We start from the raw sequence: 14,461 nt of genomic DNA on the forward strand, positions 1-14,461 counted from the left end.
AGCATCTCCATTCTTCTTAATTAGAAACAAGAAAGTGTGCAAAAGATGTAGTCTGTCATGAACAAAATGGAACTCCTCCAACAGCCTGCCAGTTCAGAATCACATATATTTACTTAAATAATCATATAGTTAATTAAACAATTAATTAAGAATTTTCTCTTTTGCTCATAGTTTTCCCTCCAGTATATTTCCCCCAGTACATGTCATTGTGTAAAATATGGAAAATGGTATCAAGGAAAGTTGAGCCACTCTGTGCTGGCAGACAACTGCTGTACACTGAAGATGAATGTTCCTGAGGCCAAATATAGGCAAAGATCATACACCTGTACAGTTTAGAAGTATTTCTGTAGATATTTTAAGAGTAATAGAATCCTTATTTATGAATAAGTAATATATACTTACTGTAAAATATAACTGCTCTGTCACTGCTCTGCTCTGCTTCTAAAAACTGATTCAAATTCAGTGTAAAAAGAATTCAAGGCCCAGCTGTTTTAGTTTGTGGGACAAAAAAGTACAAATTATGTTTCCAAATATAATTTACAATAGCTACTATTAATACTTTAATACTTAAATGGAAACAAATGTAGATTTGTGTAGAGCCTTACATGTACTTCTCTAGCCATGACATAAAAAAGTAAAGTCTGTCAATTTAATTTCGAAAGCACTTTCATTCCAGAATGCCTCACTCATTTACCAGTTGGCCACATCTAGTCCTAAACACTAAATATAGTAGCATTGGTTGAGAGATCAGAGCTTGAGCAAAACACAACATGCCACAGGTGAGCTTTCCTGTGTAACAGCTGAAGTCAATGTCATGGCTACATGTACAAGAAAATGAGTGTGAGGAAGAAAAGCAATGAGACCAGTGTCAGATGGGATCCAGGCCGCTTTGGTTAACCCTGTGGTATGTGCAGGAGGGAAGAGGGGTAAAAAGACCCGCCTCCAAATATCATTTGGATATTTAGAAATGTGAACAGGGAAAAGAAAATCAATTTCTACACTTTGTTATAGTACTTATATATACTGCAATACTACATCAATTAGGAAGGAGGATGCAGCCTTTTCAGATATTTTCAGATTTCAGATATATTCAATTTATTTTCATTTGCAGTGCCTAATTTGTTCCTCTTACTGTTTTGATTTGTACTATATGTAGGTTACAACCATAGAAACCCTGACTGAAGTGCACTGTTCTAGAAAAAAAGGAAGCAAATTTTGACTGACTAAACTAAATAGACAAGTGTAGTTGTACATTGTGTCTGTGTGTGTGTGTGTGTGTGTGTGTGTGTGTGTGTGTGTGTGTGTGTGTGTGTAACTGTAACCATCTTTTACAGACGTCTGTGTATAAACAGTTCTTTACAACCTACAAGCTACAACTGATTTGAAACACATACAAAATCCCTAAACTACAACTCTAAAAAAAAAATGAACGCATTTCACTCTGCATTTATAGATCACACATAAAATAAATGTAAATACTCACAGTTCACTACATTCAGCATAACATTTAAACATAAAATCTCCCGCGTTCACTAGGAAAGCACTGCTGTTCAATATAAATAGGTCATATAGGTGGAATAATAGGCAGTATAAATAGGCCAAAGGTGAGTTCTATTGAGTCATGAGAGGAAAAAGAGGATGAGGACAAAAAAGATCAAGGAGAACATTATGAGATGTGATCTGGTCCACCTTCCATAGCCATGTGGACCAACCATGGTTTGAGCATGAGGGAAGCTGGGAGGTCAGCACAACCTGAGCCACTTCATTATCATCTAGACTCCCATCATCCAGACTTTTAGAAATGTAAACAAATCAGCATCCTGCTCTCTTACTATGTTACTGCACTTTCAGTACACCACAGCTCATATCAGGAGGCCCAGCTACTTGCTGAGGGCTAATTTTACAGTATTGTGTCATTTCATATTGATAAGAGAGATCTTCTTGTGTTTCTCATGTCACACCAGGCATTACTTTCATCATTCAGCATTCATCATTTAGATGAGGTTTGCTCATGTGGATAAGGTTTGTTGCTGTTGTCTGTTTTGTATACACAGCAATTTATGTGCCCAAGTAAATATGTTCATTTTCAACAGCCAAGTTAAAATGAGGTAATGGAGTTTCGAATGCAATGTTTCATTCTGCAACATTTTTGTGGTTTGTGTTTGTGCTTTCCTGTTTTGTGTTCAATAGTTATAGAGTGCGACTGTTCCAAAAATGTGTCTAAGGGGATGTAACAAACTGCAACACTGAAAATGCAATAGGCAGAAACTACTGATGGTAGTGCTGCTTTTTATTGAGCAAACTAATGTTTTTATAGAGTTAAGTGTGGAAGGAGTTTTTTTTATATGATTTGTGTGTGTGTCTGTTTATGTGTGTGTGTGTGTGTGTGTGTGTGTGTCAGAGAGAGAGAGAGAGAGAGAGAGAGAGAGAGAGAGAGAGAGAGAGAGAGAGAGAGAGAGAGAGAGACATTTAGATGCAAACTTGTATATTGAGGAAAAATAATATAGTTTTTAATGTAGTGTTTGGTTTACAAGAGATTTGCTGTGTTTTGCTTGTGTTTATAGTTTTGAGGTTTCAGAAAATGTATAACACTAGGCCTTTCTTCTTGAACTGCAAGTCTGGAGGGCAAAGGCTAAGACATTATTTTTTCCAATCCAGCTGCCTCTTTTTGAACCTTCTGGCAGAAAGTACCATTAAGCACCTCAGCTTGCAAGGAGGAGAACTCCAAGCACTCAGGTTTGCAGAATGTTCACTGGTTGGAATATTGCATAGTAAGAATGGAGACAGATCTTGCAATTTTTCCCTGCCTGAGAGGACAGGGACAGCCTTGCCTGCAGAGGTAGAAGGCCATGCTTTGACCCAAACCTAGATCTCAGCTGTATGGTCTGTGTCAGTCATCCCTATGCACTGCTCAACAGTTGCATTATCCAAGCAACTTCAAGGGCACTTTTGGTTCAACTTTTGTTAGCAATGAATTGAGATGAACAGTGTTACTATGGGTTCAAGATTAGCTAAATCTGGATCAGTGCAAATTCATCTTTGTAGTAGATTAAAAATAGCTCTCAAATTATACCCACTCTGGCTCAAAAAGAGAGAGTGGACCAAGAAGCATAACCTCACAACAATTACCGAATTATCATGACATGGCCATTAAGATATTGCATTATCTAGTCCCATGTTGACAACTATTCGGTCAGTTGATATAAACAGTCCAGCACTCTCGTGTTATATCAAAGTGGCTAGGCCTACATTCTAGTGATGAACAAAGACATATATGTTTTCATATACATATAAGACATATAAGAGCTCAATCATTCTACCATAAACATTATGATTTCATATGTTGGCATTGCCAAATCTGATGTGATAGACGTTGGTGTTTTTTCATAATAAGTAGCAAAGAGAACGCTTAAAGAAAAAAAAAAAAAACCTGTCATGCTTTGCTTTGGACCTCACTGCCTCTGGCAAGCAGCATCATTTCCAAAAGGAAACGAATTATGAGGACATCAAGATGTTGATTGTAAACAACAGGGTGGGCAGACGGGTATGCGGTAAGGGGCGGGGGTGGGGGGGTGGGAGAGGGGGGATAAATGTATCTGATTGTCATTGACATCCGATTCTTATAAGCCAGGAAAATTACCTCTGTTAGTATTGTGGAACTTACCCCCCACAAGGTTACATGAAAAGCATACTGAATAGTATTTCTGAAGTAAAACTTTAGTACTTAAAACATAATACAACAATACATACAGAGAATTACAATAACAAAGAATAACTCCGAATTAAAAGACAATATGCACAGTATATGAAATACTTAAATGATACTGATCTAAAGCCACAAAACTTCTGAATGGTTTTGTTAACAATATATCAAAATATGCTGCGCAAGTAATCATATTTCAACTTTCACATAAATGATGAGTCAAGAAAACATCATAAGGTTATATGGGGAAGGTTACATTATATCAGTTACATACCAGTTATCTTATAAAAAATGTATCTTAAAAAACAGGCTATGGCAAAACACTTCCAATGTATTCAAAATCAAACCTGAATACACAGCAAAACAACATATTCTTCTGTTAAGGTACACTCTGCAATACTGACAGACTTGAAACCTAGGCCTACCAAGAAACAAACGTGTGTTATGACCACAAGATCAAAGAGTGAGCTTGTTGACATGGTAACGCAAGCACACATTTACCCTCCTGAATGACATATGTTGCCATCGCAGACATACATATATATTTTTGAGAAAAGGTTTGTGAACCTTTGGGAATTCTCTGCATTCCCACATGAACAGCTCTTAAACTAATCTGATGTTCATCTATGTCATATTCATAAATAACTTTATTTAATAACGCACACACAGAGAACGATACACTGGCACATCTTTATTAAACAAACTGGTTAATAAATGTAAACCTCTGCAATATGAGCTCTTGGAAAAATGGATCACTGCAGTTGGATGATCAAATCAGTTCAGGTTTGGCTTTGACCTACACTGGCAAAAGAAAGAAAGAAAGAAAGAAAGAAAGAAAGAAAGAAAGCATGGACAGTAAATGATGGATGGATATGTGAAGGAAGGACCAATGAAAAGGACTTTGGTAGGAAAGCAAAAAATGGGCACTCATCTAAAGTTCCCACTTGGATGTTCTACAGCACTACTGAAGCAATGATCTGTGAACAAACGAGGTAAAAGTTTAACTCTTTAGCAAACAGACACAGCGTAATAACTGCTGAACCACCAAAAAAACTCAGGTCAGCTGTGAGGTGTTGTTGAGGGATTTTATTTTGCAGGAAAGTTGTGTCTCCCCAGGGCCTAAGTACTACTTGCATTCAAAACAGCATTAGAAAATACCAGAATGCTGCGAAAATTCCAGATGCCAGTAATCAAACATTTCAAGAAGCTGGCGAATGTAATCCAACATTCATCCACTTTACAGGTGCAAATCGACAACAGTGGTTTAAACTGAAAAAGGAAGTTTTGCTTAATTTTGCTTATAAATAAATCAATCCAAACATTCATTCAGTTTAAATTATAAATTGTGTTCATCTGTCCATGGTAATATCATTTGTAAATAAACTAGACTTGATCTAAGTTGATTAAAGTGGTAAAAGCTCAAAAATATCATCTAAAAAAAGACAAACATCAATAATGGAGGTTCCTATTCATGCTCTTTAGATACTTAACCTACTGTTGATCTTGATTGTACCATTTATTCAATGAATATATGGCAATGTAAAATGTATGTTGTTTGTTAAATAACTCTATTTACTATGACATAGATGGAGATCAGATGACATCTGAGAAGGCATTCTTATAGAAATGCAGAGTATTCTGAAAGGTTCATAAACTTTTTGACTACCACATGTGTCTGCTCCTGGTGATATGCTGACATGCACATAATGCACATCAGGTTTCCCCAGCTTCCACTACCATCAGACCCAGCAAGGCACTGAGGTGCAGTAGCAGAAAGAGAGCAAGGGTTAATCCTTACACTATTTTCATTCAGCCACTTGGAGCATATATTATAACGTGACCCACTGTCACCAAGGGTGAACCAATGTGAACTGATCTTTATGCCAAAGGCACCAAACCAGTCACAAGATGGAATAACTGTGGCACTCTGAAAATAATCTCAGGTCTTTTGATATTTTTTCATTACTTTTGAAGACATTTTAAATGTTGACGTCAGCACTGATTTCCTGGAAATGCATAATCATTAACTGAGCTGAGACTGACATTAAAGATAATCTTAGTTTAAGATGGGTTTTTAAAAAAGATATATTTTACCACCTAAGATTGGATGGCAGGTTGCATGCATTTTAACAGTTTAGACAAGTCCAAGGTCTATATATGAAGCCTAAAAACATTAAAATAGCAGGAAAACAATGGTGTGTGTGCATGCAAAGGAGTAGCATGCTTATTCATCAGTTTTGTAAATTAACTCCTTACTGTACTTTCCTGAGAAAAAGGAAAGGGGAGAGAACTTGGAGCACAAAAGGCAGGACACTGAGACAGTGTCACAGAGGAGACTGACAATGCACTGAGTCACCTGGCTCCCCCCACCTCCCAAGTCCACCTCCATCTCATCATCCCTACTTCCATACTCCCCATCTCCACTTCCCCAACTACGTCTCCCCATTCTTGACCGACCCACTCTCCACCTCCCAACTCCACCTCCACCTCACTGCCTGCACCTTCCCATTCTTCACTGCCCCAATCCCCACTTCCCCAACTCCACCTCCAACCTCCCCAACTCCACCTCCACAACTCACACCCATGTCCTTATCCCTCACCATATAATCTTATATATTAGATCTCTTGGGAAGGTTGCATGGTCAAGTATGAGGAGGCCTAGTTTTCATCCACTGGCTGGGAATAATCAGAACACTGCAGTGGTTTGTTTAGCAAAGCTGCCTGCTCCAGGTCACTACAGGTGCAATGAGAGCAATGGGCTGAGAAAGCACTACTTCAGTACCTTTCCACTTCTCTCCAAAATTGCACAAGGAGCCATACTTTCATCCAGAAGCCATGATAGTTAAGGCATTGGCATTTCCTGGGAGGAAGGACTGTTTGTTGTTCCATTTATGATGGTGACCATCATAACATGGTAACAATATCTATGCACAGAATGTCCAACAAACTGCCAGTGCTCAAGAATCTGTCACGTGCTGATCTACCAGTAAGGCTCTGCATCAAGCAGCCATGAGCTACTGGGTAACTTCAAATTCAGGAATATTGCTTTGCCTGTTATTCAAGCCCAACATAAATGACAGGTACCACTGAACCTGTCTCACCTTATGCACTCAGAAAAATAAGACAAAATGATGCAAACTTTGACTGAAGTAGAATCTCAATGAAGTACCTTTGCACTAAAACATGCTGTAGTGCATGTTGCATTACAAAATAGTAAACAACACAGTAATGCTCAAATAACAACATCCACTGGCCTATTTTTTCAGATCATTAGCATTCTTTTTTTTTTGTCCTGCAATGCTAATTTTAGGACATCATGACTTCTATACTGCGGATCTCTTTGCATGACCTCGGTGTGCCACCACTCAGAGACACCGCACCACCCTCCAGTATCATATCCATCCCAAGCTTTTGCAACAAAAGGACCACTGTTGCATTTACATGTAGAGTATTCCACTGTGTTCATATAATGCTGCAGTTCAATGCTATAGGTGTTAATTCAACATTTTGCTGTGTACTATGTTGTGAAAATCATATTGACTGTTAAAGGGTTTCCAACAATGTACTATGAAACTTTTGAGAGACGAAAAGCAGTTCATTATATGAACAGGAACTGATGTAAAATGTTTTAACTGTCATACATTTCAGAGAAAATGTGTATATAGCAGATATTGACAACCTTTACAATGAAAGTAAGCCATATTATACAGAACAGTAGATTGATTAAACTTTATAAACTATTAGTTATGTGTATACTGTGCGTTGTGACATATTACAATATTTAATCATATTGGTGATTTGATAATGACTAATTTAGAGCAGACTACTTGCTCTGATATTAGTGCTTATTCATTTAGTTTAAACTGCAAAATCTGTTTGCGCACAAAGGTTTGGTAAAATACTAGTTTCCTACTTCTGGGCCTTATTAAACATGCATAACATATATGTAATTCCCTCATGAATCGTACATGTATATTCATAAATGCTCAGGTCATTAACTGCAAATACACATCCTACAGTAATCTACAGTCTGGCATTCTTAAATGTCTCTATTTGACATATATGTAAGCAATGTATGTGTATGTTACATGTGATCTATGAAGTCTCTAATATAGACCTTAAACAGAAATGTTAGGAAAGCTGCAGTTTTCTGTCTACCTCAAAGCACTGGCCCAAGACATAAGAAAGAAGAGATTCCCAGTGGGATACTCATATTACTGAAGTGTCTTGACCACAACAGGCTTATATAACATCATAATGAATTGTAAGAGGTTAACAGACCTTACAGATGAGAGTATATCGACTGCTACTATCAATACTCTATTTAGATTGGTTTAAACACAGGAGTGCTCTGTTTCAAAGGACAACATGGACCAAGTGCTATAAAATAAGAACTGGCAAGAAAGCAAGAGCTTTAAATCTTGTTTAAAAGACAATACAACATGAGAATCATATAGAGGCACACACACACACACACACACACACACACACACACACACACACACACACACACACACACACACACACACATATATATATATATATATATATATATATATATATATATATATATATATATATATACTGAAAAAAAGATAATTAGGCAGTACTGTGAAGCCGAAGTGAATAATTGGTCTGTACTGTCTGTAATGTGTTACCAAAGGCTTCTACTGAACTCAACTCACAGAGACAGACCTTTGTTAGCATTAAGCCTAAGAGAGTTTGAATTGTTGTCTACAGTGGAAGAAGAAGTGCTGTTTGACTAGAGTTCAAAAGCCTAAACACAAACTATTAGCAGATGGGTACTGGTGGGTGGTGAATTTGAGTTCTGCCAATGGACTTGGATGCGTCATAGAGATATTAGCTATTGGCTTACTACAAACCTCTGGAAATGCTATATCAACAATCTTGAAGTAGGACCAGGAAATGGCAGTGATCTGCATCAGACAATCAGTGGACTGCCAGGGTGATGATGAGACTACTCTTGACCAAAGTCTCCATTGCCTTTAGAATTCTGAAACAACTGGAAGTCTCCTTATAATTTGTCTATGGCTAACTATGATTGCACTGTGAAAGTGGTATGGCCTATTTGACAAGTGGAAATTCACTGCCTGTTTAACTCAGACTGTCCTAAACTAATTTAGACAATGATATCACTACTTGTCATATGAATCATTCTAGAAAACAGAGTGGGTGGGTGGCGGGGGGGGGGGGGGGGGGGGGGGGGGGGGGGGAACCAACACACACGTGTAGACAAGCCATTGTATTTGTTCGAGCATACACAGTTCACATATCAAAATAACTCTTGCTTGTAGGCTAACCATGGATGCCAGTGAATACAGCGGACAACAGGAGCCAACACGTCTGTATTTGAGAGTAAATGAAGACGAAAAACAGTATCCCACTCGGACCATTTCAACAACTGCACTACATCATTGCAGAGGCCCAAAATGCCGGAAGTGCTCTCGCGCGCTATTTATCATCGGGCTGCGGATCTCAGTACACAGGTCTTATAAAGACATATGGGGTAAGCAGCGAGATGAGAAAGATTCTTAGGTGAGACTTTCGCATTCACATGGCCTTCGGGACTTAAGGAAGTTGGGCTTGCTGCACCGTATTTTCAATCAAGGACTGAATGCTTCTGCAGGGAACAGGTACAACATACCTAAGTATGGACCTTACGACGTAACCTCTCTACCCCGAGTCTGCCGGGTTTAATGCGTCATGGGACTTTCCATGTGACTTTCTGTTTTCCTTTTGCCTTTGTAGAATAGGAACAGGCTATACTGCGAGACAACCAATTAACAATACTAGCTTCCCATGTCAATCCCGCGGCGTCGGCTGGGCTACGGTGGCTGTGATCTACTATACTGCAGTGTAACGTCGAATACGGAAACCAAAACCTCTGGCATTTCCCTCTGCCGTATGAACTTAAAGAGTGTATGCCTGAAACAAACAAACAAACAAAGAAGCTAAATCTTTTTTTCCGTTTTAAAGGAATGTTCTGTAAATCGATTAGATGTCACAACAGGCTATGCCACTCAGAAATACTGCATCTAGCTTTGAGACACATTGGTTAAATTATGGCATTAATAAAACATTAGCTTACTTTAGATGCAGTTTTACGCATCAAACATTCCACAGCCTTGTGTTGTTGATGCATGTAAGCTATTACGGCAAAAAGGCTTTTTTTTCTTGATTGATGGAGATGGCATATGTTAAAAGATTCAAGCTATGTTTTACAGCAAAACGCATGAGCGTTGTAAATATTTTATCGTTTCATTGCCATTAACGTCAGCAACCGGCCCGAGGATCTGAAACCAACTAACAGAATTATTGAGTTTTATTACATAGACCATCTACACCAGTCTGGACGAAGCATGGTTGTACTAAATTAAGTTTATTTGTTTGTTTGTTTATTTGACATGTTTTAGTCCTCTGTCTGACTGAAACATTCTGTATTGACCACCAAGTGTTGCAGAAGTACGACTGCGGAAACCTAGCACCGATAGCCTAAATAGCAGAGACAGTAGCAGAAACACAGCAACAAGCGCCGCAATCTCAGTGCGGGTCACATTAGTGCTTTGCTCACAGCTACCTTACGGTATAAAAGTTGTGAGCCTAAACAATGAGACTGTGGTATTGCTGGAAATGTGTTATGCATAGAGGCTTTTCATGCTGCGTCTTGGCTCGGCCACTAGCAGCGGGGTCTTCAATAACTTATTCCCCTCTCTACCTCTTGCGCTCACTTGCTGCACAAATGCGATTGTATTAAACACCCTCACCGTGAGCAATGTACACTCGAGCAGTCATCGGGGGAAAAACAGTACACGCGGGGCTTACCACTTGGGTTCTTGTTTTTCTTAAGACTCTTGCCACAAAGACACTGCAGCATATGCGATCCTTTGCTGAAAATGTTCCAAAGAAACCACATTGATTTGGGCGAAGAGCAATCCAGAAACCTAGACACCCTCATAGAGAAGAGATCTTTGCGGTTGCATAATAGCCCGGTTGGATCAGTTCTTCTGGATGGGGATACCACTTGTACCATAGAAAACGCTTTGTGATACCCGTGCTCGTTTGCGTTTTCGCTCACGTGGAGAAATATTTCGTTACACTTTAGGATAATGATTAGGTTTTCATCCGACTTGTTACCAGCAGAGTCGCCTCCCCGGGTAGTCAGTAACCAAAATATTCTCTTTAAATCGCATTTGTCGCGCGGGGGTGGGTGTGTGGCCGATAAACACACGGCGTTAACCTGATAGCGGTACAATGCGAAGGATTTCGGCACAGAAAACCATAGCATATTAGTTCGGAGCTCCGTGGTTAGGGTGGATCTGCACAGCGTCAAAAGCCAGGGGAGGATGCATCCTGTGCAAGGACCGCAACGGTAACCCCAACTAAGCACATCACCAAATCAAGTCGCGTCACGTTGGTTTTCGTCTTTTAATCAGAAGAGATTTCCATCAGAAACTGCAGATTTCGCGTGTGCAAAGCCAATGGTTCCTGGTCGAAAATCCCTGATTTAGTAATCCTTCAAACTTCAAACTGTTTGCCTTTGTCTTTTGATATTATTACACCAGTGATGGAGTACCACCGGCCCCTTCCCAAAAGTGTAGTGCGTCCGGTACAAATATGCCAACGTAGCCTTGGACCTGTCCGCTTGAAACAGATGTAGGAGGGGTTGAAATGAAAGACTGGCTTTCCATTACGTAGACACGTGGTTTGCACATCACCACGAATGAGATGTCCTCAACATATTGCTTCAGAAAGACAGAAATTTAGTCTTACACAGATTTTTTTAGTGAAATAGCTAACAAAGGCCATCGTCGCCGTGTCTCGCGCCATCTAAATTCATAGTGCTGTCCAGATTGCGGTTACTCGTCGCGTGTTTTTCCGATTTTCTAGAATACTTCAAAGGGGGCGCTGGGGCATTAGTAGAGTGGCGCAACAGCTGCATCAGCCTTCAAGGTAAGCCTTTCACCTAATAAGATACAAACAAATACGCATAAAACCAACGAGATCATCTACCGTCGTCACGGTATCTTTTGGGATTGTGCAAAGGTTGCCTGTCTGACATCAGTGTGCACCTGCCGTGGCGTCTGACTCGGAACTTAGCGACTTTAGTAAGGTGACGGCCGGCCATTGGTCGTATAGACGTAAAAATGCGAGGGAGGTGAGAGAAACGCCGTTGCACCTTACGTCCGTTACGTGGACTAATGAAATATTGCTTCTCTACTATCGATGGTTTGTATGAGATGAAAGTGATAATAGCTGCTGTAAGGGCTGTAGTAATTCCAGTTTTCAAAAGACTACAGAGAATCAGTAGCAATAAAGTATTAGAAGGAGACATTTTCCACTGTCGTGAAAACAAAGCATCATCTTATCATTCTGTGTAATAATGGCAAAAGGATAGTGTTAGTAGTGTACAAAAATATCTTTGCCATTCTTTGGGCTCACTTGATGCTAAAATTGCCACCCCAGTGGCTCTGAGAGTTAGATCTCTACTGGTGGGTGATGTTTGGATTTCATAGCAACAATGGTTGTTTCACTTCCAAGAGAGCAACCAAATCTAATATCCCTAACCTTTCCTCTGGCTGCCCTTAAACAAAAGCATGTGGCCCAAAGTTTAGCTGTGTGTGCCGCAGTCTGTTTCTGACCTACCCCCGGTGCGCTGCCCTTGTACAAGCGTGCTCAATGGTCCTACCAAGGATACAGTATATAAGGAGTGCAAAAAAACCCCCACTGTCTCTGTTTCTAGGAAAAGCCAGAACACAGTGATCTGATTAACAAGTTACAGATTGCTTTATGAATTACCCTTGATGTGCATGCTGTGGATGCCTGTCTGCAGGAATCCACATGATGGACCCTCACTGGTTTCTCTAATGCTTTAAATCACCAGAGAGCATTGTCTAACCATTCTTGTATAAGAAGCCTCTTTTTGCTGGTCTGAACTCAGTGTAGTGTCTTCCCTTAAAAGATAAACTCCAGGACTAGGATGCTCATCCTAGCTCTTCACTGCAGACCATATAAGATCTTAGTCCCTGAACCATCCTGCTTTTAGGTGCTGTTCAGTTTATACATGCTACTACTGAGTGTGTTGAAATCTTGCGACTATCACAGGGTTCCTTTGCATCTTCAAATATATATCAAATTAATGGTAATTTTTTCAAATTATTTCACTATCAACTGCTCCCTTGTCCAAATCAGGGCCCCGGCCGTCTTTTGTGGTAGTTGAAGACAGTGCTGCAGTTCTGTTTGTGACAGAAGTCCCTCCACTGACACACCACTGCTCCGCACATTCATGTGCCTTACGTAATAACTGAAGAAGCGCTCAAGGGTCCTTGATGCAATGTGTATTGGGATAAATAGGCAAAAGGCCTTTGTCTTTCCTTGCTGATGTTCACAGGCTCAACAGCTCTGAGGAATACCATAGGACAAGTGGGAGCGAGGCACTTAGTGCCTGGTAGTAGTAGGAGATGTACAAAATGTATAAAAATTACTATGTGTGTGACCTTTCAGTATCTAGTTAGGAATGATGTGATGGTTCATTATCATTGTTGAAGCTTTCTTAAAGAAACCTATTGGGACAACACATAAACTTTGTGATGGTCTATTGTGCGGATGGTCTGTTGCTCATATGTCCAACAGTGATTGGGGTGACTTGTCAGCACACAATTTTAACAGTCATGTAATGTAACACAAAAGAGTGTGGGTTTTTTTGCACTACCCATAAGTGTATCACTATCTTTACTCTGTGTGTATTTAGCTAGCAGACAGAGAAGCATTTATTTTAAAGTGCTGTGTCACATGGCAACCATGTAAACGCTTTCAAAATATCATCAGGACCCTGGGGAGTTCTTACACACAGTTAAAAGGGTAACCACATGATACAATAAAGAGACAGTGCTGGCTCATCTAACAATGAGCCCACCCCCAACAATTAGAGTCCTTTAAAAATAAAGGACTATTTCAGGAGTGAGACAGAAAGAGTGCAGGCGAGTGAATGAGAGAGAGAGAGAGAGAGAGAGATAGAGAGCTTGACTCAACAATAAATCTTTATGTAACAGTACTGGGCTTTGTTAAGAGGCCTGTAATGCATGAGGTGTTTTTTTTTCTAGTATAAAAAAGTATTCAGTATGAAAAGAGGTGTTGTAATGTCTCATAAATGTATGCCCCAAAATGTGTTCTGCTTGCTCAGTTATTAAAATTTCAAATAAATAAACAAAATAAATATGGTTTATTTGGATAAACAATTTATTATTGCACAGGTAAGATGTTTTATTGTCAAAAGTTTAAAATGTTATCAATACACATTTGTAGCCATTATTCATATATGGAATAGTGTTTGGGCATGTATTTGAAATATTGTGCAAAAAAGGTAAAAATTTTGCAAATGTTAAAGTATGTACCACAGGAATGTAACGATAGTCAAGGAATGAAACATTCAAACCAGCCCAAAGTAGGATAACACCTTCTGTTGTCTGAAGTATGTAAAAAATACAAAGCGTTGATGGTGTTTTAACCAATAGTATTTATCAGACATTCCTAAAAGTCCTACCCTTTAACACAACAGCTACAATATATCTGTAAATGCTTGCAGAGTAGATGCTTCCAGAGCTATGTTTGGCAGAGTGCTTAGCATGTGATGTCACAGCATCAGTTGAAAGAGGGCATGGGCATGTTTCCTCTGATCGTTAGACACACAAGCATGGATAGTTGCCTGCCATGGCAACAGTGGTCATAAATGGCCATGTA

At 39.5% G+C, this 14,461-nt stretch overlaps 1 protein-coding gene across 1 annotated transcript in view; it reads right to left on the reverse strand.

Moving 5' to 3' along the window:
• Positions 1 to 11,888, reverse strand: part of LOC113576574 (fibroblast growth factor 14) — a 57,604-nt gene extending 45,716 nt beyond the window's left edge. Inside the window, exon 1 of the mRNA XM_027008740.3 lies at positions 10,547 to 11,888. Coding sequence (XP_026864541.1) covers positions 10,547 to 11,009 — 463 coding nt within the window. The 5' untranslated portion in view covers positions 11,010 to 11,888. The remainder of the gene's footprint in view (positions 1 to 10,546) is intronic.
• Positions 11,889 to 14,461: the final 2,573 nt, after the last annotated feature.

Source organism: Electrophorus electricus, chromosome 18 (assembly GCF_041902795.1).
Source record: "Electrophorus electricus isolate QZ-2024a chromosome 18, ASM4190279v1, whole genome shotgun sequence".
NCBI lineage: Eukaryota > Metazoa > Chordata > Actinopteri > Gymnotiformes > Gymnotidae > Electrophorus > Electrophorus electricus.